The sequence below is a fragment of the Numenius arquata genome, chromosome 2, assembly GCF_964106895.1.
Source record: "Numenius arquata chromosome 2, bNumArq3.hap1.1, whole genome shotgun sequence".
Taxonomy (NCBI): domain Eukaryota; kingdom Metazoa; phylum Chordata; class Aves; order Charadriiformes; family Scolopacidae; genus Numenius; species Numenius arquata.
Window position 1 is genome coordinate 61439908 of NC_133577.1, and position 25503 is coordinate 61465410.

Here is a 25503-nt window from a genome sequence, read left to right on the forward strand (position 1 = left end):
TTTAAATAAGTTGCTAGAATTTTAAACAGGTTAGTTTTGCATTACAAAAGTTCAGAAGAACATTTAGGCGGTGAAATTTTGAATGCGTTTTTACCCTTTCCTGGAAGTCAGTTAATGGAGTATTTCGTACAGGAAACTTCATCTGTGATAGCAGAAGGTCTTGCTATTCTTCAGTTTATGCACTGGTTCTTCTGCACAAATACGTGTCAAATACGAAGCAGCAGGTATGTCTACAAGGTGAAGGCAGTGCTGCGTAGCGATACCTTAGCTGACAGCACAGCTTTGTCAAGAAAGCACTCTGAAATTTATTGGTATCCCTAAAACGAGCAGGCCGACTAGCCCAGGCAAAGCTACACCTCAAATGTGTATATATTAGTACTAGAAGCTGAGCTAGTTTACTCTGACGCTTCCAAAGCGCCTCCGTTCGTTATATGTATGTTGACTTATTTTTCTTACATAGTCTTATTACAGAAAATTGATTCGCTTTGGAAAAAAACCCGTAACAGCTAGGCTTCTTTAAAAAAAAACCAACCAACCACCAAAACAACAAAACCCAATTTAGGGCTCGAGGGCACCTTAATCTTCCCATTCCATTCCTAAGTAGTTCCTTCAGGTTCCATGTTGGACCTCCTATTTTGCACACAGGATCAGAAACTGGATCATCTTGAAATCAAAGTAACTCACAACCCCATTTCCTCTGGAAAATCTCCTCTGAGATTTTTCTTGCAACTTTTCTGGATCACAAGCAAATTTACAGCGTGGAGCTGACTTCCAAAAAAACGAAACATGAAATTAACCTGCAGCAGCTTTTTGAAGCACAGCAAAGCATTAATCACTAAAAAAAAAAAAGACTGTTTTACGCGGCAGAATGTCTCCTTTTCTTCAAACTATGCAACCTTTATTTGTTATTTTGGCTCACATGGGCATAAATGCAAGCGTAAGGGAACTGGTCAGATATTCCCTTATGACTGGCGACCAGAATTGCACACCTCATATGCTGCAAAATATCGTAAGCCATTTCAGTAAGAACATCACCTCTGTTGAAGTCGAAGCTAGAGACTTCTTAAACGTTCCCTGATGTGACAGGAGCTATTTAGCGAAGCCTCAGTATTCCTAAGACACTGCACTGCCAACAGATACGTATTGGCCATGCTCATAAGTTAATGCAGGTCTTTCAACTCACAGACAATATTTCCATTCGCATTTCTGATTCTTCTTCCATCTTCCCATTTACAACCATCACTAGATACTCTGAAAAAGCGTGCACGGTTAAGTCTGCTGTGACTTTATGAACAGACACTGCCTTTTGGATTTACAGTCCCCAGATCAAAGTAATTTTGATCCTTCCTTTCTTCAGTGGCTAAAGGCTTGGGTAGGTGCAAACAAAAACTTGTAAATCCACTTCCTAGAACAAAACAAAATTGCCAGAAATGACCAGGTAAACACCACTCACATGCTTTTGTAGTGGTCAAAAGAAAGAAGCACCTTTGAACACTAATTGCAGAGAATCATGCTAAGACAAATGTTGGAAGCTTATTGAAAGTTTCATGGATTTACTGGACACCTGCATAAAACATCAACTAATTAAATCATCTAGACAGAAAAAAGTTATTCAAAAAGGGTACACTTAATACTTAACAACAAAAACGCAGCAAAAGCCATGCTAACGATATTGCAGCATTTTATAAAGCATGGATGACTTGTGGTTTTCCAAAGCAAATAAGAGAAACACCGATGTTATGAATAAATCTGAGGAACAACCAAAACTGTCACTAAGGAAAATTTTCGCAGATGATAAAGCAATTTCATTCACTATCCAAGACCTTACTTGCTGGTACAGTTGGGGTCTTAGCGCCGAGTTCTCAATCATAGTGTGAACCATGGTGATTAAAGGTTCATTCTCTTTCATCTATTTCAAATCAGGAGGAGCATACAGCAAACATCAGTTTACAGCATGGCTAGATTTGAAAGACGACACTGTAAAATATAGCCTCTACTTTAATTTTTTTCTAATAATGCAGTAGATTACATTTTATCCCATGCTTTTTATATATTCCATCATTCAGTAATATCAACATCTGAAAAGTTTAAGAATATCAAACAAATGTAGCAAAAACACATAAACGCTCAAAACCAGTGTATTATTTATTCACCAACGTTCTCCCTTTTTAAAAGTAAAAATGCTTAAAATAAGCCTGGCTTTGCGTGGTATTGAAATGAAAAGTATTACTGGAGTATGCAATAGGAACACTCAAACCTTTATCAGAAAACCTTTTAAATTATAGATTTAATAACTCAATGTACATTAAAAAGACATAAGCATTCCCAGCCTCTGACTATTGAAACGAGGTTTAGACTTATGTTCATGTATCACAAAACGCCTTTATGTACTGCACTGATTTATATACTTAGGAACGTTGAATCACTACTCGTGGTGTTTATTGATGCCCGTATATGAGTGTGAAACTACTTTGGAACTGATCAGACATTTTCTATAATAATTAATACTTATTGATACGTGTGCCAATGTCAAAACCAGATACTTTAATTACTACAGTGAAAATTGCATACATTTAGGATTTCAGAAAAGTATGAAACACAGACCATAGTACGGGATTTTTGGTTTTAAAAGGGAGACTTTCCTAACAGTAAAAACAGGAAAAATTATGAAAACAGACAGTTTTCCTCTCCAAAAGAAACTGAGAAGTCACTTAATGCACAATCCCCCTCCTATTTTAGCTGGAAACTTTCGGAGCTCTTCAGCAATACCTGTTTCAAGTATAGTTACATAGGAAGTAAGTGTGAGTATGAATATTAATAATGTCTCACACTGTCTTTATGGATATATATGCACTCACCATGAATTTGCATGGCAAGGTTTTGTTTCACAGGTAGAAATGCAACAGAAAGCCCGAGTTTTTGATGCCTTTTGGAATTCACTGCCCGTAATTACTTAGGAAAAAACCTAACTTGTACATTTGGGGAAGTATTTTTTTTCTCCTTATGGGAAACGTGTTTTTCTTGTTATAGATAGAGGACCTTTTTGTTGTTGTTGTTGTTGTTGTTTTTTTATACATAGCAAAGTCTAATCACCTAATAAATTAATCATCCAATAAAGGGCACCTTATCTTAAGAAGGCAAGCATATGATGCTGTTTGTTCAAGGCAGGAAAAAACCCAAACAACCAACCCCCCCCATTTGCTCCATCATCTACAGTATACATAAACAGAAAACTAGAACTGACACAAGAAGTTGTTCTCCCTTTACATTAAATTTTTGTCCAGAGAATGGGTGCACTGGGTGACACCAAAAGATATCTCAATAGTAAAACCACAATAAGGTCCAAAGCCAAGCAATCAAACTACAGCCAACTGAAGTATTTGTAAAGGAAAGACTGCTTTGAGGCTGAAATATTTTATTAGGAGTATACTGGTTTGGATGCATTTTAATTAGGAGGATTTTGACACCTTGAGCCTCTTTGGCTAATTTTTTTTTACAATATCTCTGATTTTTTCTTTCTAACCCATAACAGACAGTTAATTTCTGTGGAATTATTCAAAGATTGTTTTCATCCAGATTAGAAAAGAAGCAAAGTGGATTTGCTCAAAATATGTTCTGAAGCAATGTTTTGTCCTCTAGCCAGCTCCGATTTTGATTTATAGGACTTTCTCCAATATTTTTACCCCCATTGATGCTTAAACATGCTTTTCTAACAGTGTCTGCAAATGCCAGCTATTTCCAGAAAAGCTCCAGTTCCTTAAGTCCTTACAGAATAAAGATCAAAAACCAGGTTATTGATGAAGTAACGCCAACCAAAGAGCACAGTAAAAAGAAAGAAAATAGTAAGGTTTTTTTTTTCCCCTTTAGGAAATCCATGTTTCCAAAAAATACTGACAGACATTTAACTATTGAGAAGTTAAATTCTTGAGGGTACATGTATCTGTCAGAAACCTGTGAACTACAGCTAATGCACATAAAAGGCAATGAGTACTGAAGAACTGGCAAAGTAAACCAGAGCTGTGCGGGACACAACGGCAAGTCCAACGCTCTGAAGGGTGAAGAGGATACCTATTTTGTGTTCTTAAAGCATTACCATGAGGCTACTCCCAAGCTGAAGTTGGGCACTATCCACATTGAAAAAATAGCTCAAGGAAAAATATTTGCTTGTTCATAACAGAAATAAGCCTTGATTTTATCTCACTTCAGAAAAAAATTTAAATCTTGCACAGTAAATGACACATTTTAGATCCTATGTATAACACCAACAGTATTATATTCATAGAGTCTCTCCAGTTGAAGAAGTCATAAAAATGAGAATTAAGATTTTCATAAGCAAACTGACGTGGGAGTTGCCTGATGCCACACAGCACACAGCAGTAAAACCAAATAAAATCCATCAGTCTTAGATTTATCACTTTCTACTTCCAGTAAATAACTCTTTCTCCCCAGAAGTGATGCTTCATCTTTGCTGATGTAATATATAAAAACATTTTCCAGTTGGAAACAATGAAAAAAAACACCTCAATATATGCCACGATCTATATGAACAGCTACATTATTTATGAGTGAGCATTTGAATGGGTATTTTGTGTTTCGAACTGTAAAGTCAAGCTATCGACATTTTTCTCTTCTTTTTTCCTAAATTCTCTTCTGTGTTTGGTAACACCCTACACAGATGACATTTCAGGATGTGCTGTTCTGGTGGCAGCGATCAGCTGGAATAGTAGCTCCCTCCCAGATAGCTGACCTCACTGATGAGATAAGACCATGCCTTATGGGTGACAAAAGACTGAGCTCAGATTGGCAGTTTCATCCACTTCCTCTCAAGCTTCCTGAAGGTAAAAGCAGTGGCGAATAGGACCTGACCAAGCTTTTCTCCCACCTTTCCTCTGCTCTTTAATCTTCTGTCCAAAAAAAGAAGGAAAAAGCACTTTTCCTTCCTGCCTTCCTTTTGCGGTAATGCTGCCTCCAGGAATGTCTTTTTTTCACCCTACAGAGCCCCTGTCCTTGAGCCTCCCCTCCTCCTCTGGACAGGGAAAAGAGAAGAAACCAGCAACAGAAAGAACAACAGTGGTGGCTGGGTCAGCTCACCCTACCTTTTCCATATAACCTGAAAAATACAAGTAAGAGTAGTATCCTATATGTTGCCAATATAGGAAACACAAGATATCATATATAATACTGTCTGTCAGCTCTATCCAAACCCCCCTGTGCTATTCCTGCCTCCCTTAATTCACTATCTTTTCCCAGAACCACCTTCAGCATCTCAGAAAGAGGGTGGTGAAGAGGAGAAAACAAGCAAAACACCCAAGACAGTATGGACGTTGGCTGTGGGACCTTCATTCCTGTATTTGACAACTTCTTGTTCAAGTTCTGTTTATTTTTATGGACCCTTTGAAAACTGAAAGAAAGTAAAAATGAAAAGTACCAGCGGAATTGTATGAACAACTTAACACCTAAACTATCCACATAAATAGCCATTTCAAAAAGCAGGAAAAAAAAAAAAAAGACTAAATGAAATTTCATAGAGCTTCTACTATGACAAACTAACCTGGGATATGTTGATATGACAACACACATGGAGAGTTCTACATAGGCAGCTTGAGCTTGGTGGAAAAGGTGTTTTCAGCTAAAGAAAAGTTTTACTATCAACGTAAAATTAAGAAGTGTACTAAAAGAATGGTTTGCTGGCATTCTCTGTAGTAACAGACAGATTTAAGTGGGACCTCCTGCCTTGGCTTTATTTACAAATGAGAAAAAAAAAAAAGCATGTCTAGCTTTTATTTGAAAAAAAAAAACCAAACAATGTTCCAACTTTTTTTTACTGTGATTGTAATTACTGTGTACAAATACATTAAGGAGACTGCTGGCTTAGATTTAGTATCACACAGTAAGCGTATTAAACTTTGATAATGCAGAAGACTCCATGTTATGTGCCCTTGTAACATGTCCCACGTTGGCAAACAAATCATCATTGCCTAGGGTTGCCAGCTATGTCCAAAGAACTACTTCTTAAAAGGCAAATGAGTCTCTCTCCCACCCCTCTACAAACCTGGAGCCAGCAAAGTGGTTCACAAACTCACTTTAAAAAAAAAAAAAAAAAGAGAGAGAAAGAAAGGATGCCTGACAATCATTCTTTTGGCCATAAGACGTCAAAAAAATCATACGGCTGGATATATCCTTATCAGTCTCTTCAATCTTTTTTCTCTATCTCTGAACTCCAACAACAACAACAAAAATTCTGTAAGCCTAATACAAAAACATCAAAAAGCATAACGTAAGAATTTCTAAGCATCTCAAAAGGAAACTGCAGTACAAAAACGAAGCATGACTTTAAAAAGGCTATGGGATATTCCTGCGTCTTGATAAGAAAGCCACCTAATCAGTAGACAACAACTTACTGTAATAGCATAAAAGTGACCCTCCCTACACGTGAACTTTAGTCTGCCTGAAAATTCACCTGTACAACCTTGGTACAAACTTAATAATTACTGTTATGTACGGCACTGAATTCTTTGTGACCAAAAAGGTGAGAATTGAAGATAACAGGACAAGAGTTCTACCACATGCTGTAGGCAAGGCAGGTTTTGACACTATTTTCAAAGATTAAATAAATATGAGTGGAAATACCTAATTTAAGTACACTGGACATTTAAAATTCAAAGACGCTAACGAGGAGAAAAGGCCTCAATTAGACTAAAAAAAAACTGATTTTTTTTTCTTCCCAACATAAAGGAAAACTGATAATGGACAAACTAAGAAAAAGACATAAGATACCACCCCTAGAAGCAGTGGTACTCAAAGTAAAAAGACTGCCAGGGGGATTTATTACATACAGGAAGGTGGCAGTATTACATTAAAACAAGGGGAAAAAAGACAAACTGATCAGAAACTAGGACAAATATTCCAACCTGCTCTTCCATGATTTTGTGATTAAGGTAATATATTTTAGACTTGATAATGATTTCTCACTGTAAGAAGTACAGTGATTTCTTGCATCTCTGGTAGGGGTAATTATGGCACATTTATAAGATTTAGACACTTCCCCAAATTAATGTTTATCACATCACATTACATTCCTAAATTTTATCTGATGCAAGTAAAAAGGAAATCCTTTTTACCACTTTGCATGTTACACATAGGCAATTCTCTCCGTTTAATCCTACCTATTAGAATTATATTATTATTTATTAGCCTGGAGAAGAGAAGGCTCTGGGGAGACCTTATAATGGTCTTCCAGTACCTGAAGGGGGCCTACAGGAAAGATGGGGAGGGGCTCTTTATCAGGCAGTGTAGTGATAGGACGAGGGGTAATGATTTTAAACTGAAAGAGGGCAGATTTAGATTAGATACCAGAAATAAATCCTTTACTGTGAGGGTGGTGAAGCACTGGAACAGGTTGCCCAGGAAAGTTGTGGATGCCCCATCCCTGGAAGTGTTCAAGGCCAGGCTGGATGGGGCTTTGAGCAACCTGCTCTAGTGGAGGTGTCCCTGCCCATGGCAGGGGGGTTGGAACTCGATGATCTTCAAGGTCACTTCCAACTGTAACCATTCTATGATTCTATTATACTGACAAGCTTGACTAATCTTAAGTAACAGCATGGTACATAGTTTTATATTTCACATAGACAGTTGTCCTTTCTTGGCAATGAATTACACCATTGAAGACAGAATTATTCCCTTATTCCAAAACATTATAAACTGGAAATATTTGAGTTGGATGAAATATTTTGGCCTAAATTAGCAAGTAGTTTTTCTCCTACTTTCTGGACCTCCTGCAGCCCCTTAAGACAAGAGAGAGGTGTTTAGAAATGCATTGCCATCTAACTGAATTGGTCACACTTCACACCTTGTTTCCAAGAGATAATAAGAAAATAAAATTACTGGGTAAACCAAGCCTGGCCGTGTGTGTGTGTGTGTGCGCGCGCGCGTGTGTGTGTAGGTCGCCATGTGCATGTGTGGTTTTGAGTAACTCACTGAAATCCTATCACAGGAACATGTAGGACATAAAAGTTCTAAGATGAGTTGGTTTTAAGTGTAAGGCTGAAAAACTTCATTAAAAGAAAAAATATTAGAAAAAGAAAAAGCTCTAGCAATTTTTATATTTTTAACCCACAGACGCCTAGCTGCTTATATTTCTTCTAGGCACTTCGGACTGTCTTTTATAAGTGCTAGCAAAAATTTCCCATTAAAAAAATTATCACACAGCTTGTTCAGAAGTCCCATTTGATTAGTACAAAGCCATAAAAAGAGATATGTGATACCACAATTCTTCACTTGGCAACCAATTATACTAGTGAAGTCAAAATTGTACCCTTACTCCATAAGTTACCAGAAATTGTCAAGAAGTAAAATCCTATGGTTATACAAATCTTTAAGAAATAACTGAGTAAAAGGAGAGAAATTAATGAGCCATGCTATGATTTGTTTAAAACCTTTTTTCATGTTTGACCTCCTTTTCATTGAATTTCCTATAGAAACATCTAATTCTTCTTAATTTGGAAACCTAAAATTATCAGAAGTACTAATTTTCTATAAATTGCATGTGTGTCTTATGAGCTTGGAAATATATTACAACTTTGGTTAAAGATGGTAAAATGCCACAGTTAAGTGTTACTATAAGAAGGAAATGAAGAACAGAAAAATTAATTGGTGAGTGGCTACTGTATTCTAACAAATTTTAAATTGAGGTGGTTTTTTTTTTTCCATTACATGTCAAATTTGTAATTTGTTAAGATATTCTACGCTACTTAAAAAGGTTGAATTTTAAATATCCAACTCCATAAAAAGCTCTGAAAATCCTTTTCCCCAAATATTTCCAGCTTGATAGGAGCAGGCAAAAAGCATTAAGAAATATAAACACACAAGAAAATCGCAAATCCCACCTGATGATCCAAATATATGGCATTCCTTTGAAGGTGATGTGAAAGAATCTCAGTCTAGCAGGCAGCAGTCAGGAGGAAAAAGGAAAGGGACAGAAGGTGCAGAATGCATGAAAAGAGCTTTAAAAGATGTAACCTAGACAGTGATCTTTCTGTTTTATGCAGAAATATAATGCTGCTTTTATCTGCTTTTTTTTTAGTGAACTATTAACAAGTTTTGATCCCAAAAGAGAAGTGAGGAAAGTTTGCCACAAATCAGACCACAGACTACTACATTACGTTTTGGTTTACATATAAAATAAGTAAGCTCACGTAAATGGCTACTACACAGATAACTATAAACCCTTTGATAAATCTGTGTTTTAAACACGTCCTGGTTTTTGTACACAGATTACAAATAAGACTGTATCTGATAAGAGGCAGTATAAACACTAAATTAACCTCATGATCTATCACTACTAATTTTGTTTATAACACCAATAGGTTAAAAACTTTTAACTTTAAACTTAACTACAATCGATTTTAAAATATTCCTATGTAGTTTTGACTCAGCTAATATCCAAAAGCTATGAGTAAAGCCTCAAAGGGTTAATAGCAGAACGTTACATACACAAAGAACCAAGGTTACTCTATTCTACTCCCATAGTAGTCAGAGAATTTTGCACTAATGGTACCACATAAACTTTGATTAATGAAGGACTACAGGTTAGTGAGAATGGTACATGACACACATTGCTTTATAGCTGACCTTTGGGCTGCTGGCCTCAAGTTTTAGCTGCATGAGCTGTGCTAGTGTGTGTTCCCGGATACTACTCAGTTCAGCTTGCTGCCGTCTCAGCTTTATTAGCAGCAGCGTGAGCTCCTCTGGCTGAAGGAGTGCAGTGTGAGAAGCCAAAGAGTAGAAAAAAGGTTAATTGGTATCCCAAACAACAATTAAAATAAGGGTTCTTAGTATCTTTCTTACAAAAACTTTTTATAGTGATACAATAAAAGATAACACCATTTTTCCCCAAATCAACCACTTTCAAATATATAATGAAGGGTTAAGTTTTAACTACTCAAAATGCCATAATATTGTAACATGCTGAATAAAAAAAAAAAAGTAAGGATATTGCAGGAGAAAGTCTAGAGCCCCCAAACTTTTTCTAACATGCACACCAAATTGATAATACTGACTTAAATGAAGGGGGAGATAATCCCAGCCCTTCAGATAATTCATTTTATGTACATGGACAGCCACTTGAGCTTGGTGAAAGAATAAAAAAAAAAATTCCTCAAAAGAATTTAGTTTCTAAAATAATTCTTCAAGTATATGTGTCAAAATTCAGAGTAAATAAAAACCCCCCAATAACTGACCTACATCAGAAACAATCACCTTTCACAAAATAAAACTGCACAAGCATGATAAAAATAATTTTCTGTCCCTCCTTCCACAGGTCTGAGGCTACCAGTTATTTATTGCTTTACTTTTATGACTAAGATGTAAAATACAGCCTTAGGAAGGGATGAAGAATAGTATTTAAACCCCAAGATTATATATATAATGGAAATACAGTCACACTCAAATGGGTATTTGTCAGGTTAATTCCACACAGATCAGTTTAGGTCAGTTTGGGAAACTCTACCTGAACCATTCATGGGAACCACTTCTATTAGCAATACTTCAAAGAAAATAAAACAATTAACATCACAAGTATACGTGTTATGTTCTTATTTGCTTCTGTTTCTTACACTTCTCCAGAAGTCAATGTTATAAGAGGCTAAACAGTCATCCAGCATTTTGTTTTTCTCACAAATTCTGTGAGCTAAAAATCTCCACCAAACCCAAACCAAACCTCTACCCTAAAACCCCGCTTGCTCTCTCCCACAGTCACAGAATTTTCCCAAAGCAAAGAAGTAAAGAAAAAAGCTCAGGAGAACCAAATATTAAATTACTGAAAAACGAATACTAGTTTCTTAGAATAAAGAAGAAAAATCTCTGAAAATAAGCCTGGCCACTGGCACCGTTTTGACATCGTACCAAAGTAGCCCACAAGAGGGAGCAAGGGATTTCCACACAGCTTCAGTTGTCAAAACCATTTGCTTTGGGGGAAAACCAACACCAAAGCTAAATTGTCTAATGGGCAATCTTTCTCTTACAGTACTCTTTCAATACCTGGATTTAAAATACTCAATTTGAGAAAGTAAGCGTAAAAATCCAGACTGCTATACAAGACATTTTCAAGTTCTCTCCAAAAATCAGTGCTAATGCTTTCAGTCTGAAAATTAACGTAATTTCAAAGCACAAGAAAACTGATTTTTAGAAATATGAGAACTGAAAGCAGCATCTTCAAACAAAAGGAACAGTGAATCACTTTTTCAAGAACAAAACTCTTCTCGGTATGTTCTGCAAAAGCCCAATTTTAGTGCATTAGGAATAAACTATTTAATGGTACTTCAATCCAACGTTTGCAAACAAACTTTTTTCCGTAGAGGAGCCCATCGAACAGTAATTCCTACTTTTCTCGAGACACTCATAATGTCGCAAACATTTTTGACGTTGCTTTAAGTGCTGTCCTTTTGATACAGCTCTTGGGACTCTTGCACCAACCACAACGCAGAATTTTGTTTGAAGAGCTACCTACAGGTTTCCTGCGATGAATGCCCTGTAGGCAGGACTTGTGGTTTCTACAGGCAGAAGCTTGGACCTCCTTGCCCCCTACCCCACTCGTGGGTCCAGCTCCAGCAGCAGAGCCCAGGAGAGCTGATGGGGCCACGAACCCAAAGAAACATCCGCAGAAGACAAGGCGCAGAGATAAGGTGCCAGCTGCCAAAGGCCAACCCATAAGTTGCTGAAGGGATTCATGCTGAGAAGTGCAAGAAACAGGGGCCGAGCACAGTAGAAGGACCGACTGGGAAGATGTTGCCCACAGTCTGATTCAAAATCTGCATTCTCAATTCATAACTGTCTCAAACAGGAATTTCAGATGGACAGAGAAAGATTACGGAAAGGACACAAAACTTGGTATATAAACATAGTAAATTGAGGACAATTTCTTAGCTCTTGGCTGAGTCATGTTTCAGTTAGAAAGGTGGACAGTATTCCCCAATATTACTTTGATGAAATACCTTCAGTAAGAGTTTCAACTCTTATCACAGAAAAATGGGAGATGTCAGAAAGAACATCATTTTACCAAATGCATTTTTATATCCTTAAGCTTTCCAAAAAAGGCAAACTTTATTACTATGATTTTCTAAATACTTAATGGAGAAATAAGTGTTCTGTGATGTATTCTACCTTCTCCCAGGAATTTCTGTAATGTATCAAAGATGACTAAAAAAATAAATAAATCTGTATTTCTCAAAGAAAATCTGGTGTCTGTGGTTACATAATATTCTCAGAATTCAACATAACCACAGAGTACTACTTTATTTGCTTTAAAAATCCCTGATAATTAAAATAAAGGCTACATTTAATGCAAGCTTTGAATAGAGTAAGACTTCAGTGTTGCCTCTTGATACTTAAAGAATTATTCTTCAGAAAAAAATGATGTACCAAATAAAAATCCAACTCACTGTTTTGCCTTGGAGGCTCTGAGGAGTAACAGGCTGTAAACTCAGACCTGCTGGCATTGACCTTCTGTCGGGCACAAAGACATGCTGTACAAAAACAAAATAGCACAGGATGATCCATAGTTATCGAAAAACTCAACAACTATTAAATGCTAAAAAAAAAAAAGTCCAGTCAACTTCACGCTCACGGCAAATTTGCTATGATTTGTGCCAGCTTTGGCCACTCATGCTCCCTGATGATTTACCATCTAGGACACTTGAGTAGGCTACCTCTAACTTCTACAAATAACCCAGTCTTCATCATCTATTTAATTAACAGTCCTCCCCCACAGCTGTTGCCCTAATCACAGCCCATGTAAACAACAACATTTTTTGTTTTTCATCCATCACTGAAAGCTGTTTAGAAACCTAAGATGTCTACATAGATGGAGTCTAAATATTAAATTTACCCTGCTGATTTCAAACAGTCTTCTAATTACCCACCTCTTAAAAACAGGTTTGTGTTTCTAAGTTAATGGAAATAGCAAATAAAAAGTGTAACTAAAAAAAAACACAAACCAAATAGCATGAAAAAACCAAGGTAAATAAGAATCTCGTTTAAAAGATGCTAAATATGAAATGCAATACTAGCACAAAATGTTCCACGAGGAAAAAAATTATGAGAAAGCAAAACATGGCTGAAAGGTCAAGCAAGCACAAGCTTTGCTGCACTGACCCTAGAGGTATTTCTCAGATTTGTGAGAGGCACTGATTACTAAGATTCCAGTGCAATCGAGACAAAGGATGTCAAAACAAAACAACTCCTTCGTTGATAAGGACGTAAGAGCTTCACAAAAAGAAGACTTAGTAAACAACTGTAAGACGTTCAAACTGCTTTAAGATGCAGTTAAGTATTTTTTCCTCATCGAGAGACATAAAGAGACCTGAGATAAAGATTTAGCAAAAAAGTTTCAGGAGCATTTCATAAGAACTCTAGTTTTACATTCAACTTAAAAGAATAATTTTCATGTAATGTCCAATCTATTAAAAAACATGCATAACACAAGCATGAAGGATATAGCAGAGCTATATACAACATCCAGGTAATTCTTCGTCTCTGTCTTTCACTGATGAAGACTAGCGAAGTTACACTAGTCAGGCACAAATAGACCCTGGATTTCTTTAGGGATGTCCCTAATAACTCAAAAAGGCATCAAAAGAAACTACTACACTCAGCTTTCTGCTGGAATGCAAGGCATCCAAACTTGTGACTGAAGAACAGAAAACAGCACGTGGAAAGAAATCTGGGATTTTCAGTCCTCTTAAGAGTTCCAGCTAAAAAGACTAGAAGGGAGAAAGATGTTTGTCCATACAACAATCTGAATAATTTGCCTATTGACTTTTTTCCTTTCCTTTACAGAAACCTACTATCATGAACAGTAATATTAAGACAAGTTTTCCCCTAGCATATTAGAAAAACATCTTTTTAGAACCTTTACATTTTTAAATGCTTTTTATAAGATTTTTAACTATTAAAATCAGCGTTTTACCTTAGTATGATGAGATCTGTGTCTGCGATCTATAGTTACATCTCCCCTTTGCACTGGTGAAGACACTTCTGATCTGTAGGTCCGCTGTGGAGAATACCCTTGGAAACCAGCGATTGAACCATGAGAAGGGGAGGTGGGAATCGAATGCATCGTCTGATCAGAAATATTAATCATAGTTTTTGGGCTACTTAAAGTACTGTGTCTAGTGAGAGTTGTTTGTTTATTGTAAAATTGACGTTGCTGCCATTCGTAGAGCTGCCACATCGTGTCATCGCGCATTGATCTCCGTTTTTCTTCGGCTGTTACTGGTCCTATGGCTCTGTCATACGCCGAGGGTGTTACGCTGCAGAGGCTCTCTGGCCGTGCTTTGCTGTTTCTCGGCAGCGTTCTGTAGCCTTCCGGGTACCGGGGTAAAACTTGGGGTCGATGGCTTGGCATGTTTCTTGGTAACGTCTGATACGAGATTACACTGAAACAAAAATTTTCTTATGATTAGTGAAGAGCATTAATATTACGGCAATATAAAGTTTTTCAATATAGCTAGGTTTACCTAGCTAGCTCTTACTTTTTTATTTTTTTTAATACTGCAAGTGTCATTTTAAAAATATGCAAGGAAATCAAGACAACGATTAAAGAATCAACAATACTGATTGAATGCAATGTAGCAGCCGAAACTGGATCCTCTCTCTGATTAACTGCTTGATTATATAATTCATATTTCATCGTTTTACCAGTTTAGCAATCTAGTACTCTCAATTTTAGAAGAAATCTTGTAACTTGTCTGTATGCTGGACATGTCAAAGTCTTGAAAGCTTAGAAATTCTATACTGTTTCCATATAAGCCCATCTTAAATGTTCTCTTTTTCAAAAGTGAAAAACACCTCCTCTTGTTTCCCCTAAGAAAATCTTGAGCAATTACTATGGACATTAAAAAAAATTATGAATTTTTAACACCAGACCATGGAAAAACAGCAATAATTTTCCAATGAAATTATATTTTGCAGTTGTCAACGATAAGCCATTCCATATAAGCTATTCAAGTGAAACAAATAGCAAAAATATTTCTTTCCTTGATAACAATATTTTATTGCTTTTGCAACTCAGATATGAATTCAAAGGCTTATTCTTTCATTTGTCACCACATTAAAATTCCGGACTGCTACAGTTAATTAGCAACTTTCAGCATTAGTTGAAATGCAAAATTCTCCATAGTGAGTATCAATGCATCCCTACGGATGACAAAGGATTTTGTGGGTTTGTTTTTTTTTTTCAGAGGACAAAATCTAGGTCATAAACATTGATTCATTCAACCCTTATCTAAAATTCAGATGAGCATCTCTTGAAGCCTTTTTGCTACTGATCACATCTATGATAGATGCTTGCCAGAGCCCACAAAACTGATCTCAAATTGGTCACGATTCAGCCATCAGAGGGCAGCACCTTCTAGAGACACCCCAGTTAAGACTAATTCAAACTGAAACTCGACAATCACAAGGCACCAGCATCTGACAATGGTGCCACGAAAAAAAAAAATAAAGAAACAATGTAGGGCAAATGGCAAGGTAAACCAACATTATGTATGTTAGATCCTTATGAAATAACTATCAAGGCAATTGATGATGGTAAAAACCATTTTTCACAGAAATGAGTTAAGCTGTGTATTTATGATCACCTGCAACATTTTGGAGATGAAAACTGCTATAAACAGCTTTACGTTAAAAGTCTGCTGTCGTTTCTCAAGCTTTTCAAGAATTAATGAAGTATTATCCCCATTTTGTAGATTGGACAGTTTTCCATTCTTACAAAAAAAAAAAATTCAAAAGAGGAATATGGATTCTAAATCCTATTCTGTTGCTGCAAAATCTGCCTAAATGTCTCTTAAATTTCTTCATATAATGTATCATTAATGGTAACGGCTTATCTCCATCTCTGTATTTAAAAAACCCAACCAACCAAGACACTTCTGGATTCGATTTTTAACTTCCAAAATATTATCTTAGCTATTCACAAACAGGTATGGCAAAGCCTGATCTTTTCATGAAGATATCCAGTAACTAGATACATCTCTCTCACTGAAGGTCCTCTCCCATTTTACTAATTAAACGGGCAATGTAATCTTGCTGGCTCCTTTAAATATACCAGACAACTTGGAGAACAGCTGCCTGAAGTTCTTCATATGTAGAGATACCAATTTAAAGTCTGCATGCAATTACTTACATTCTAGAACACTTAGGAAGACAACATACCCATCTTCTGTTGGTAAACCATGAAAACTGGAGAAAGCCCAACTGCCTCGATACTAAGCCTTGTTTTACATCGTTTGATAAAATCAAAACAGATTCACCAATGTCCTGTTGATACTTGCAAAAATATCATTCTAAACAAATCCAAAAAAACAACCGGAGGCAGTAGTGCAGCTGATAGCTGCCTTGCACACAAGGGGAAGCTGTTGCAGCCAGTCAAGCCGCCACGCACGCTGTGAGGCTGCAAAATACTTCTGCAACCACCATCATAAATAGCTCCCTACAAATGTGTGAGGTGGATTGAGAGCTGGCTGTGTGACAGAACTCAGAGGGTTGTAATTAATGGAGCAGGGTCAAGTTGGAGGCCTGTAACCAGCGGTGTCCTCCAGGGGTCAATACTCAGCCCAGTCCTGTTCAACATATTCATCAATGACCTGGATGAGGGGACAGAGTGTGTCCTCGGCAAGTTTTTTGATGATACCAAACTGGGAGGGCTGGCCGACACTCCAGAGGGCTGTGCCGCCATCCAGCGTGACCTGAACAGGCTAGAGAGCTGGGCAGAGAAGAACCTAATGAGGTTCAGCAAGGGCAAGTGTAGGGTCCTGCACCTGGGGAGGAAGAACCCCAGGCACCAATATAGGTTAGGGGTGGATCTTCTGGAAAGTTCTACTGAGGAGAAGGATCTGGGAGTCCTGGTGGATAGCACACTACCCATGAGCCAGCAATGTGCCCTTGTTGCCAAGAGGGCCAATGGAATCCTGGGCTGCGTAGGGAAGAGTGTGGCCAGTAGGTGGAGGGAGGTCATTCTCCCCCTCTACTCTGCACTGGTGAGGCCACAACTGGAATACTGTGTCCAGTTCTGGGCTGCCCAGTTCAAGAGAGACAGGGAACTACTGGGGAGAGTCCAACGTAGGGCAACTAAGAAGATTAAGGGATTGGAGCACCTCCCTTAATGAGGAAAGGCTCAATGAGCTGGGGCTCTTTAGCCTGGAGAAGAGAAGGCTGAAGAGAGACCTTATCTATGTTTACAAGTACCTAAAGGGTGGGTTGAAGGAGGATGGAGCCGGACTCTTTTCAGTGGTTTCCAGCGATAGGACGAGGGGCAACGGGCACAAGCTGGAACATAGGAAGTTCCATTCAAATATGAGGAGAAACTTCTTTCCGGTGAGGGTGCCAGAGCCCTGGAATAGGCTGCCCAGGGAGGTCGTGGAGTCCCCTTCTCTGGAGATTTTCAAGACCCGCCTGGATGCAGTCCTGAGTGATGTGCTCTGGGCAATCCTGCTTTAGCAGGGGAGTTGGACTAGATGATCTCTAGAGGTCCCTTCCAACTCTGACAATTCCGTGATTCCACAAAATCTTCCCATATAAAAAAAAAGGGCTTCCATATGAGTTTATAGACATCTTTAGAGGTTGTCTCTAGGATTACTGCTGGGTGGCAATGCTGGTTCTGGTGTCCAAGTTGGTTTATCTGGGAAAGCAACTTTGCTGCTAAACCTTTAGGGGTTCACTTCCGCAATGTCATGAGTACCCACAGATCAAAACCTCAAAACAGTCCTTAATCCTAAAGAATAGAAATACCAGCTTGGCTCAGAATGCAGAACTTTCACATGGTAATCAAGCAAAGGCTGGCAGAGTGAAGGCAGAAACCTGGCAGTGTACAGCAGGCATTTATTATTTAAAATGAGCCTTATATGGGCAAGGTGGAGATACAGAAGTTCACACCCTCGGTGAGCAGCAACAAAAAACCTCACTTAGCACCACGCAACCCTTCTGTATTTTTTCACATTTGAGAAAGACCACTCAAGTGACCCACTTCTGGTGAAAATACTTACTCATAATTGACTTGTGCAAAATTAAAGTGACGCTGAAGTGGAACGACTTTTTTTATTTTAAAAACATTTATTTTTGGTTTATAAAATGGTTTGTCTTCCACAAGGCATCAGTTGTTTTTATTCACGTGGCTCTTGCAAACCTAGGTGTCTAGATCCATGGAAATGGCAGATAACAGCTTCAAGAATGAATGACTGCCATCATTCTCATTAATTTCTGAGGAAAACAAACTACTAAGGGGCCAGCGTGTTCCTCTAAAAAAATCAGTAGGTTTACAGTGAATCCTTTTCATTTCATACTGAGGACAGCTACCAGCTCCTATTTTATATATAGTTATTTAATTGAACCTGTTTGTTAACATTTTAGTATTCTTAAAGTCCTTTTTTTTTTTTATTATTTCCCCAGTCTGACACACCAGAGATACTCAGTTTCATCCTCCATGATTTCCCTAACACATTAGAGGGATAAACACAACGGACAGCATCTTTGTCAGAAGTCAGCAACTTTTCCCTATTAAGTAAAGACTACTTTTGTCAAAAATTCAAGTTATGAGTTGAACAGATCCTACTACCACATCAGCCTTACTAGCCACTCACCCCAACCTTAAGCTTTAACAGAAACTGGAGCTTCTTTCTACTCTCATTCACCTACTTCCAATTCTACTTAGATTTCTGCTTCCAGCCAGCAACCGGCAATCTGAACTAAAATAAAATTAAAAATTTAAATGAAACCACATTCTAGAGACATCACTATACATTAGAAATTTGGATCATTATTCAAGGCCACTTCCACACAAAGTAAAAAGGTTGCTCAAGGCCAATTCTATTTCTGTTTGCTGCCTTTATGTAGAACTGCAGTTGAAAGCAAGTTTGTGCTATCAGTGCCACCTTTATTTTAAGCAACAAGTGGCTTCTATAGTCAAGAATAAAATATTGTTAATTAGTAACATATTGTTAACAGTACCTCCCTCTATTTGATTCCCATAATGAAATCAGGTTTAGGGTTTAAATACTTGTTCACAGGTGAAAAATGGCACAGCTACTCAAACTTCTCTGGTTTGGTTGCAAGTTTCACAGTCCAATTTTAAAAATCTAATTGCATCAAAGAGCATTCTCAGTTCTCATTACGCAAGCATGTATAATAAAATAAAAGTCAGAGCCTGAAAGTCGCCCTCGGTACTTCAAGTTCAAACTTGATCAAACTACTTACGTTGAGTACTTCATGAAACAACACATTAACAATTCCTAATTATGTTTAATGAAGGACTAAAGGCAATGAGGAAATGTTCAACCAATTTTGGCAAGTGCAAATCAAACTAATGTAAATTTTTCAAGGTTTTGCAAAAACTTAAAAGCCCCTAACCCCCATATTTTGAAATTTGCGGAAAACACATTTTCTGAACTTGGTTCTGTCTCAAGCTCTGCTCTGCCATCCATCTATAGGCAAACTCCCTAATTTCCAACTCTTCAAAATATCTCCTGTGATAGCACCTCCATTACTTCCTATCTGATGTAATTATTAAAAACTTTTATATTTTATTGCTAGAGCCGCTTGTCTGTAACCCAGCCTGGAAGCAATGACCCTATGCTTCTGTCAGACAGAAAAATTGCTACTGGCACAAGATTCAATATCATTCACAGACAATTTTAAATCTTCATGAGTAAGCACTGGAACTCAGTATTAGAACTGGGAGATGTTTAATTTCATGACAGGAGAAGCTTTAAGCATTACGTTAGTTAGATTTCTATGTCTTAGTCTTAGGTAAAGCTTCTTTCTCTCTTCAATTAAAGATTATTCTAAGTTGAAAAGCTCTCTGGAATATTTTCGAAGTATTTTAAATAAAATATTATTACAATAATTTGTGAACCAAAATGCAGAAGACAGGGCAATTTCCAGAATAGATTTTAAGAGGAAAAAGAATTCTTATGATTGATGACACCTCCCCTCTGCTAGGACAGAGAAATTTGTAACACCTAAAAAGAGTTTCTAGCCATTTTTATTTATTAAGTTATAAATATAATTTAATTTATTAATAGTCACTCAAATGTTAATAAAAGAGAAACTTTTATAAATCCATTCTGAGCAGTCATCCAGGCACTTCTTACAGAGAGCAATGAATTATATATTTATGTAATGTAGACCAAGACCTAAAGAATCTCACCAGGATACAAGTCTAAGTGTTATTTGCTAGAATGCCTAGCAAAAAAAAAAATTATTACACAGTACTTACCCTCTTGTGTCCTCTTCTTGTCCTTTTCCTCTTTGTATTTTAATCCACTGTTCCAACTGCAGCATTGAATTAGTTCTCTGCATAACTCGTTCAGACTCCATATGTGACTGAACTGCATTGTGCTGACCTCCATCTCCAGCGTCTGCCAGGACAACACCAACAGCTTTATTCTCAGATCCATTTAAATGCACTGGTCTGAAGTGTCCAGCCTGAATCGTGGTTATGGGTAAAGTCCTGTATTCGGATCCCAAAGGATTTAGCTTTACGCTGTTAATTTTTGTTAATGGTTTATCTTGCCCAACTTTCTGGAATCCATATTTTTCGGCTTCCAAAGCTTTCTTCTCCTCATTTCTGTTCACTTCTTTGTTTTTCTGGTTATTTTGTGCCTCTGGCTTAATTAGCACCCGATGGTTTGAAATATTATTTACCTCTCGAGGTGGTGTATTTTCAGTGGTTAACTTCTCTACTCTGGAAAGAAATATATGACAAGCTATAATAGCAACAAAACATTCATTAAAAAATAATAATAAAAAAAAGAAAAGACAATCTATTAGTGTTTATTGGGGTTATTTCAGTGAATCCCTGACCAGATATTTTATAGATATTTTACCTTGTCTTGAAGAGAAAAACCCAGGACACATAGAATCATATAATGGTTAGAGTTGGAAGGGACCTTAAAGATCATCAAGTTCCAACCCCCCTGCCATGGGCAGGGACACCTGCCACCAGACCAGGTTGCTCAAAGCCCCATCCAGACTGGTCTTGAACCCCATCCAGGGATGGGGCATCCACAACTTCCCCGGGCAACCTGTTCCAGTGCTTCACCACCCTCACAGTCAAGAATTTCCTCCTAATATCTAATCTAAATCTCCCCTCTTCCAATTTAAAACCATTACCCCTTGTCCTGTCACTACACCTCCTGACAAAGAGTCCCTCTCCGGCTCTCCTGTAGGCTCCCTTCAGATATTGGAAGGCTGCTATGAGGTCTCCCCGGAGCCTTCTCTTCTCCATTTTCACTATAATCAAGGACAGATTTGTTTTGGGTTTTGTTTTGGTTTTGTTTTGGGGGTGGTGGTAGTGTTTTGTTTGTGGTTTGTTTTTTTTTTTTTTGGTTGGTTGGTTGGTTTCAGTTTTTTTTTGGTTGGGGAGCATGAGTGTTCTTTCTTCCATGCTCCTCTATTTCTTTGCTATTTTAAAAGCATTTAACAACATGGGGTACATCTTTTAAGCTAAATTTCGATTTACGCCCTAGAAAAAACCATGCACAAGAGGAAATAAAGCCAGAGTCTGAAAAAGTGTATGTTCAGTTCCTGAAGGACTGAACATTGAACCAGAAAAAATACTCAGGGGCTCTCCAAGAATTACAGTCTCCAGATGTCAACAGCCTGAAATTCAGACAATTTTTAAAGCTATCTTTAAAAATGGTAGCAGATTACATTGCTGACCAGCTTGTGATTCACAATACTGCTGAATTTAACATATAATGAGCTCCTTTAAAGAAAGCAAACAACTTTTCATGGTCACTGGCACCAGTTAGGTTTCTCTGGTATGTTATCACTTTGGCCAGCATACATTTTGTGGAAAGTAACTGTGGCTTCCTTAATTTCAAGGGGGAAAATAGCTGCTGACTTAGGGAACTATACCACAAAAATAATGATATTTTTAGAACAGTTACTGCTTTACAGTACTGACACAAGTACTCAACGTATGCAGTTCTATTAGCTATCTTTTTAAATTTTCAAAATGTCAAGAAGCCATATCTTTTCCCATACTGGGACATGAAATGAACATCCAGCTCAGATAGTGACGTTTTTTTTTTCAGTTTACTAGAAAAAAAAACAAAAACAAAACCAAACCCAAACCCATAAAATATTTTGATCAACATTTTTTGGTACAGGAGGAAAAAAGAGGAAGAGAGCTTATGCTTTAAGAAGGGCTGAAAACTGTAAGATCCTTATAAAATACTACTCACTGCTAATAATATTGGACACTTAATTTTAAATGCACGTCCCAGTACCATCCTACTCTTGCTACAAATTCTCCATGACGTGAAAGGAATCAAGAGACTCCTGCCTTGACACATACACCATTTCAAACGCATCAGTCAGAAACAGCAAGACACCCATGTCCTCTGCATGCTGTACACGAAATGATCGTGCACTTTGCACGTTAACAAGGGGTGCGATTTTTTTTTTTCCCCTATGCCTCATCCTGACATAGCTGTGACGATCCCAGTCTCTGCTTGATACTTCAGAATGTTATTAAAGTCCTCCAAAATTCACTCATATTAATATAAGTAGCTCAAAATAGTCCTTTTCTTTCAGTGATTATTCCCGAGCTGCTGACGTGAAAGGGTACACACACGTCAAAGGTACTGCAAATGGAAACGTTCCTACCATTAATCTAACATCACCACCTCTTTGGCTATGTGCTTCAGCATTATTTTTAAACACAGTTGTTTTTTCTCATACATCACTATTAAACGCAGAGGTTAGATACACCTGATGTTTTCTCCTAGCAGAAAGGAGAGGGTAATATTTCTGCCAACCATAACGTTTTAGAGGAAAAAAATCTCAACGTAGAACCCATTTTTATGTAGACTTTTGTGTGGGAGGACAAATGTGGTGGAACTGCTATACCTACATCATCTTTTCTATAATTTCCAAGTATCAGCAAAGAAATGCTATGCTAAACTCCTACTGCGATATAAATGTGACGTGTTTTCTTTTTTTTTTTTTCCCCCAGGACTTTATACTGTTCCCAGGACCAAACATTTCTGCCTAAGTTCCTTCTCAACGTTACGTAAAAAAACCTGTATCACCTCCTCTCTCCCACCTCCAAACTGTACTACCCAGTGTTCTACCACAAACTAAAGGAATTCCCCAAACAGGGGATGCAAATGAAAAACTCCATGTCCCACAATTATTAAGTCAAAAAAGTCAAAATTTCAATTTTCAGGCAGTGCTCATTACAACCAAATGTAAGGACTACCTTGCACATAATCCTAAACGTGGGCATTAATATATGCAACATGCCTTAATAGTACCACCTACCCCCTTATATAGCACTTCATGTCAATCTTTCTCAAGGTCCTTTACAGCAGAGAAGCAGTTGCCATTTTACAGATGGAAAAATCTGCGGTGCAGAGGGAGAGTGGCATCTCTAAGGACATTCATCAGATAGGTGGCAAAGTCAAGACTTGGCACAGTGTCCGATTTACACTGTCATACTACTTTCTGCTGTAGATCTTAATTAAAAAATAACTAACCCCAAAATCACAGAATTGTTTTTGCATGCAAGCTGTATGCTGCATTGCTTGTTACTATGGTTATACGCAACAGAGCCAAGCATTATATTTGACATTCTTTGCAATGGTGTAGAGGCTGAATGACTGACATTCAAACAGACTTCTGGGCTCTCCTTCAACTTTGTGCATCAAATCAGTCAACTCGGTGAGAGCAAGAGATCTCTTTCCATAGCAAAGCATCTTAATGAGAAAGAATTATCAGAAACTTATGTTTCTTATGTTTAACCTATTAATCTATATCTTATATTTCACTCAGTGTTTATATCTGGCTCTCAAAGAGGTATTCAACAAGATTTGCAGGGTACTCTAGGATGGGGGAGGGAGAAGACAAAGAGAATGATCATTGAACACGTCTTTCAGCATATATAATACTGTGTCCGGCTTTGGAGTCCTCAACACAGGAAGGACATGGACCTGTTGGAACGGGTCCAGCGGAGGGCCACGAAGATGAACAGAGGGATGGAGCACCTCTCCTATGAAGACAGGCTGAGAGAGCTGGGGTTGTTCAGCCCGGAGAAGAGAAGGCTCCGGGGAGACCTCATAGCAGACTTCCAATATCTGAAGGGAGCCCACAGGAAAGCCAGAGAGGGACTCTTTGTCAGGAGGTGTAGTGACAGGACAAGGGGTAATGGTTTTAAATTGGAAGAGGGGAGATTTAGATTAGATATTAGGAGGAAATTCTTTTCTGTGAGGGTGGTGAGGCACTGGAACAGGTTGCCCAGGGAAGTTGTGGATGCCCCATCCCTGGATGGGGTTCAAGGCCAGGCTGGATGGGGCTTTGAGCAACCTGCTCTAGTGGAGGTGTCCCTGCCCATGGCAGGGGGGTTGGAACTCGATGATCTTTAAGGTCCCTTCCAACTGTAACCATTCTATGATTCTATATACTGAATTTATAGATTTCTACAACCAAACATGAATAATACGTATGGGACAGTAATACACGAAAAGCACTGTTTTCTGGTGGTTTATATAAATAAATAATTCTGAAAGGGTTGGGGGGAAAGGAGGGCACGTAATTAAGTATCAGACAGACGTGAGAACTGTGATTTAACAAAGCCAGGCAGAGGCATTTGAAAAGAAAAAGGCATCTTTTCCAAGCACAGTGACGTCAGTAAACCCCCACTGTGTATGTCGCTATGCTAACAAGTGCTTTTTTGGCAGCTTAGCTTATGCTGTTCAGGGAAAGTAAGTACACTAGGAGGAGAAAAAAAAAAAAAAAGATCTCATAATACATGCTGCATCACTCAGAAGAAATAAAGGCTCTAGCACACACAGCTGACAGTGAAAGGATTGAATAATGATGCTCTTAAACATGGTAGAATACAGAATTCAGCATTTAGCGTAAAAAGGATAAATCAGTATGTCGGTGGACACTAACATCTACAAACACAAGCAAGCAATCAGTACTCATAGATACAACCTAACTGTGGGCTGCAGCGATACAACATGGAACGAGTAAGATGTTTTGCTAATCCAGAGAGGTTGTTTGAGATCGTATTTTGAGTCATAAGCTCAAACAGTTCCTCACTGACCAGACATATTTGTGTTTAATTACTTTGATAGGTCTCTCAGTAAATAATTAAACTCGAATTTATTGTCTAGGTAAAATTAAAACAGAAATGTTTAGAAAGGAATAATTAGAGTTAAGTCAATAGGACTAAATAATATGTCCTTCTCTGCAGTTACACATCACAAAGGAGTTTTTCTGCTGTGACTGCAAATTAGTTCTAAAATAAATGGTTACATTTTAATTTTCTCACCTCAGTATCTCATTTCTGTATTATATGGCTAATATATGTTGAAAGTAAGAATATTTTATGGAAAACTGGGCAAAACCCCCCAAACTTAATGATTTAAATATTCCTTTTATCTTTTTTCTCTCCAACGAACTCACATCCTCAGAAAAATGAAGATACAGATTGTAGCTCTG

At 37.8% G+C, this 25503-nt stretch overlaps 1 protein-coding gene across 2 annotated transcripts in view; it reads right to left on the reverse strand.

The window, feature by feature from the left end:
- The window catches only part of PLEKHA5 (pleckstrin homology domain containing A5), a 183368-nt gene that overhangs the window by 26086 nt on the left and 131779 nt on the right, over positions 1-25503 (reverse strand). For both annotated transcript variants that reach the window (XM_074168058.1, XM_074168059.1), the window contains exons 10-15: positions 20267-20734; positions 13964-14432; positions 12438-12521; positions 9631-9750; positions 8886-8939; positions 1829-1909 (exon numbers count right to left, since the gene is read on the reverse strand). In XM_074168058.1, coding sequence (XP_074024159.1) covers positions 1829-1909; positions 8886-8939; positions 9631-9750; positions 12438-12521; positions 13964-14432; positions 20267-20734 — 1276 coding nt within the window. The remainder of the gene's footprint in view (positions 1-1828; positions 1910-8885; positions 8940-9630; positions 9751-12437; positions 12522-13963; positions 14433-20266; positions 20735-25503) is intronic.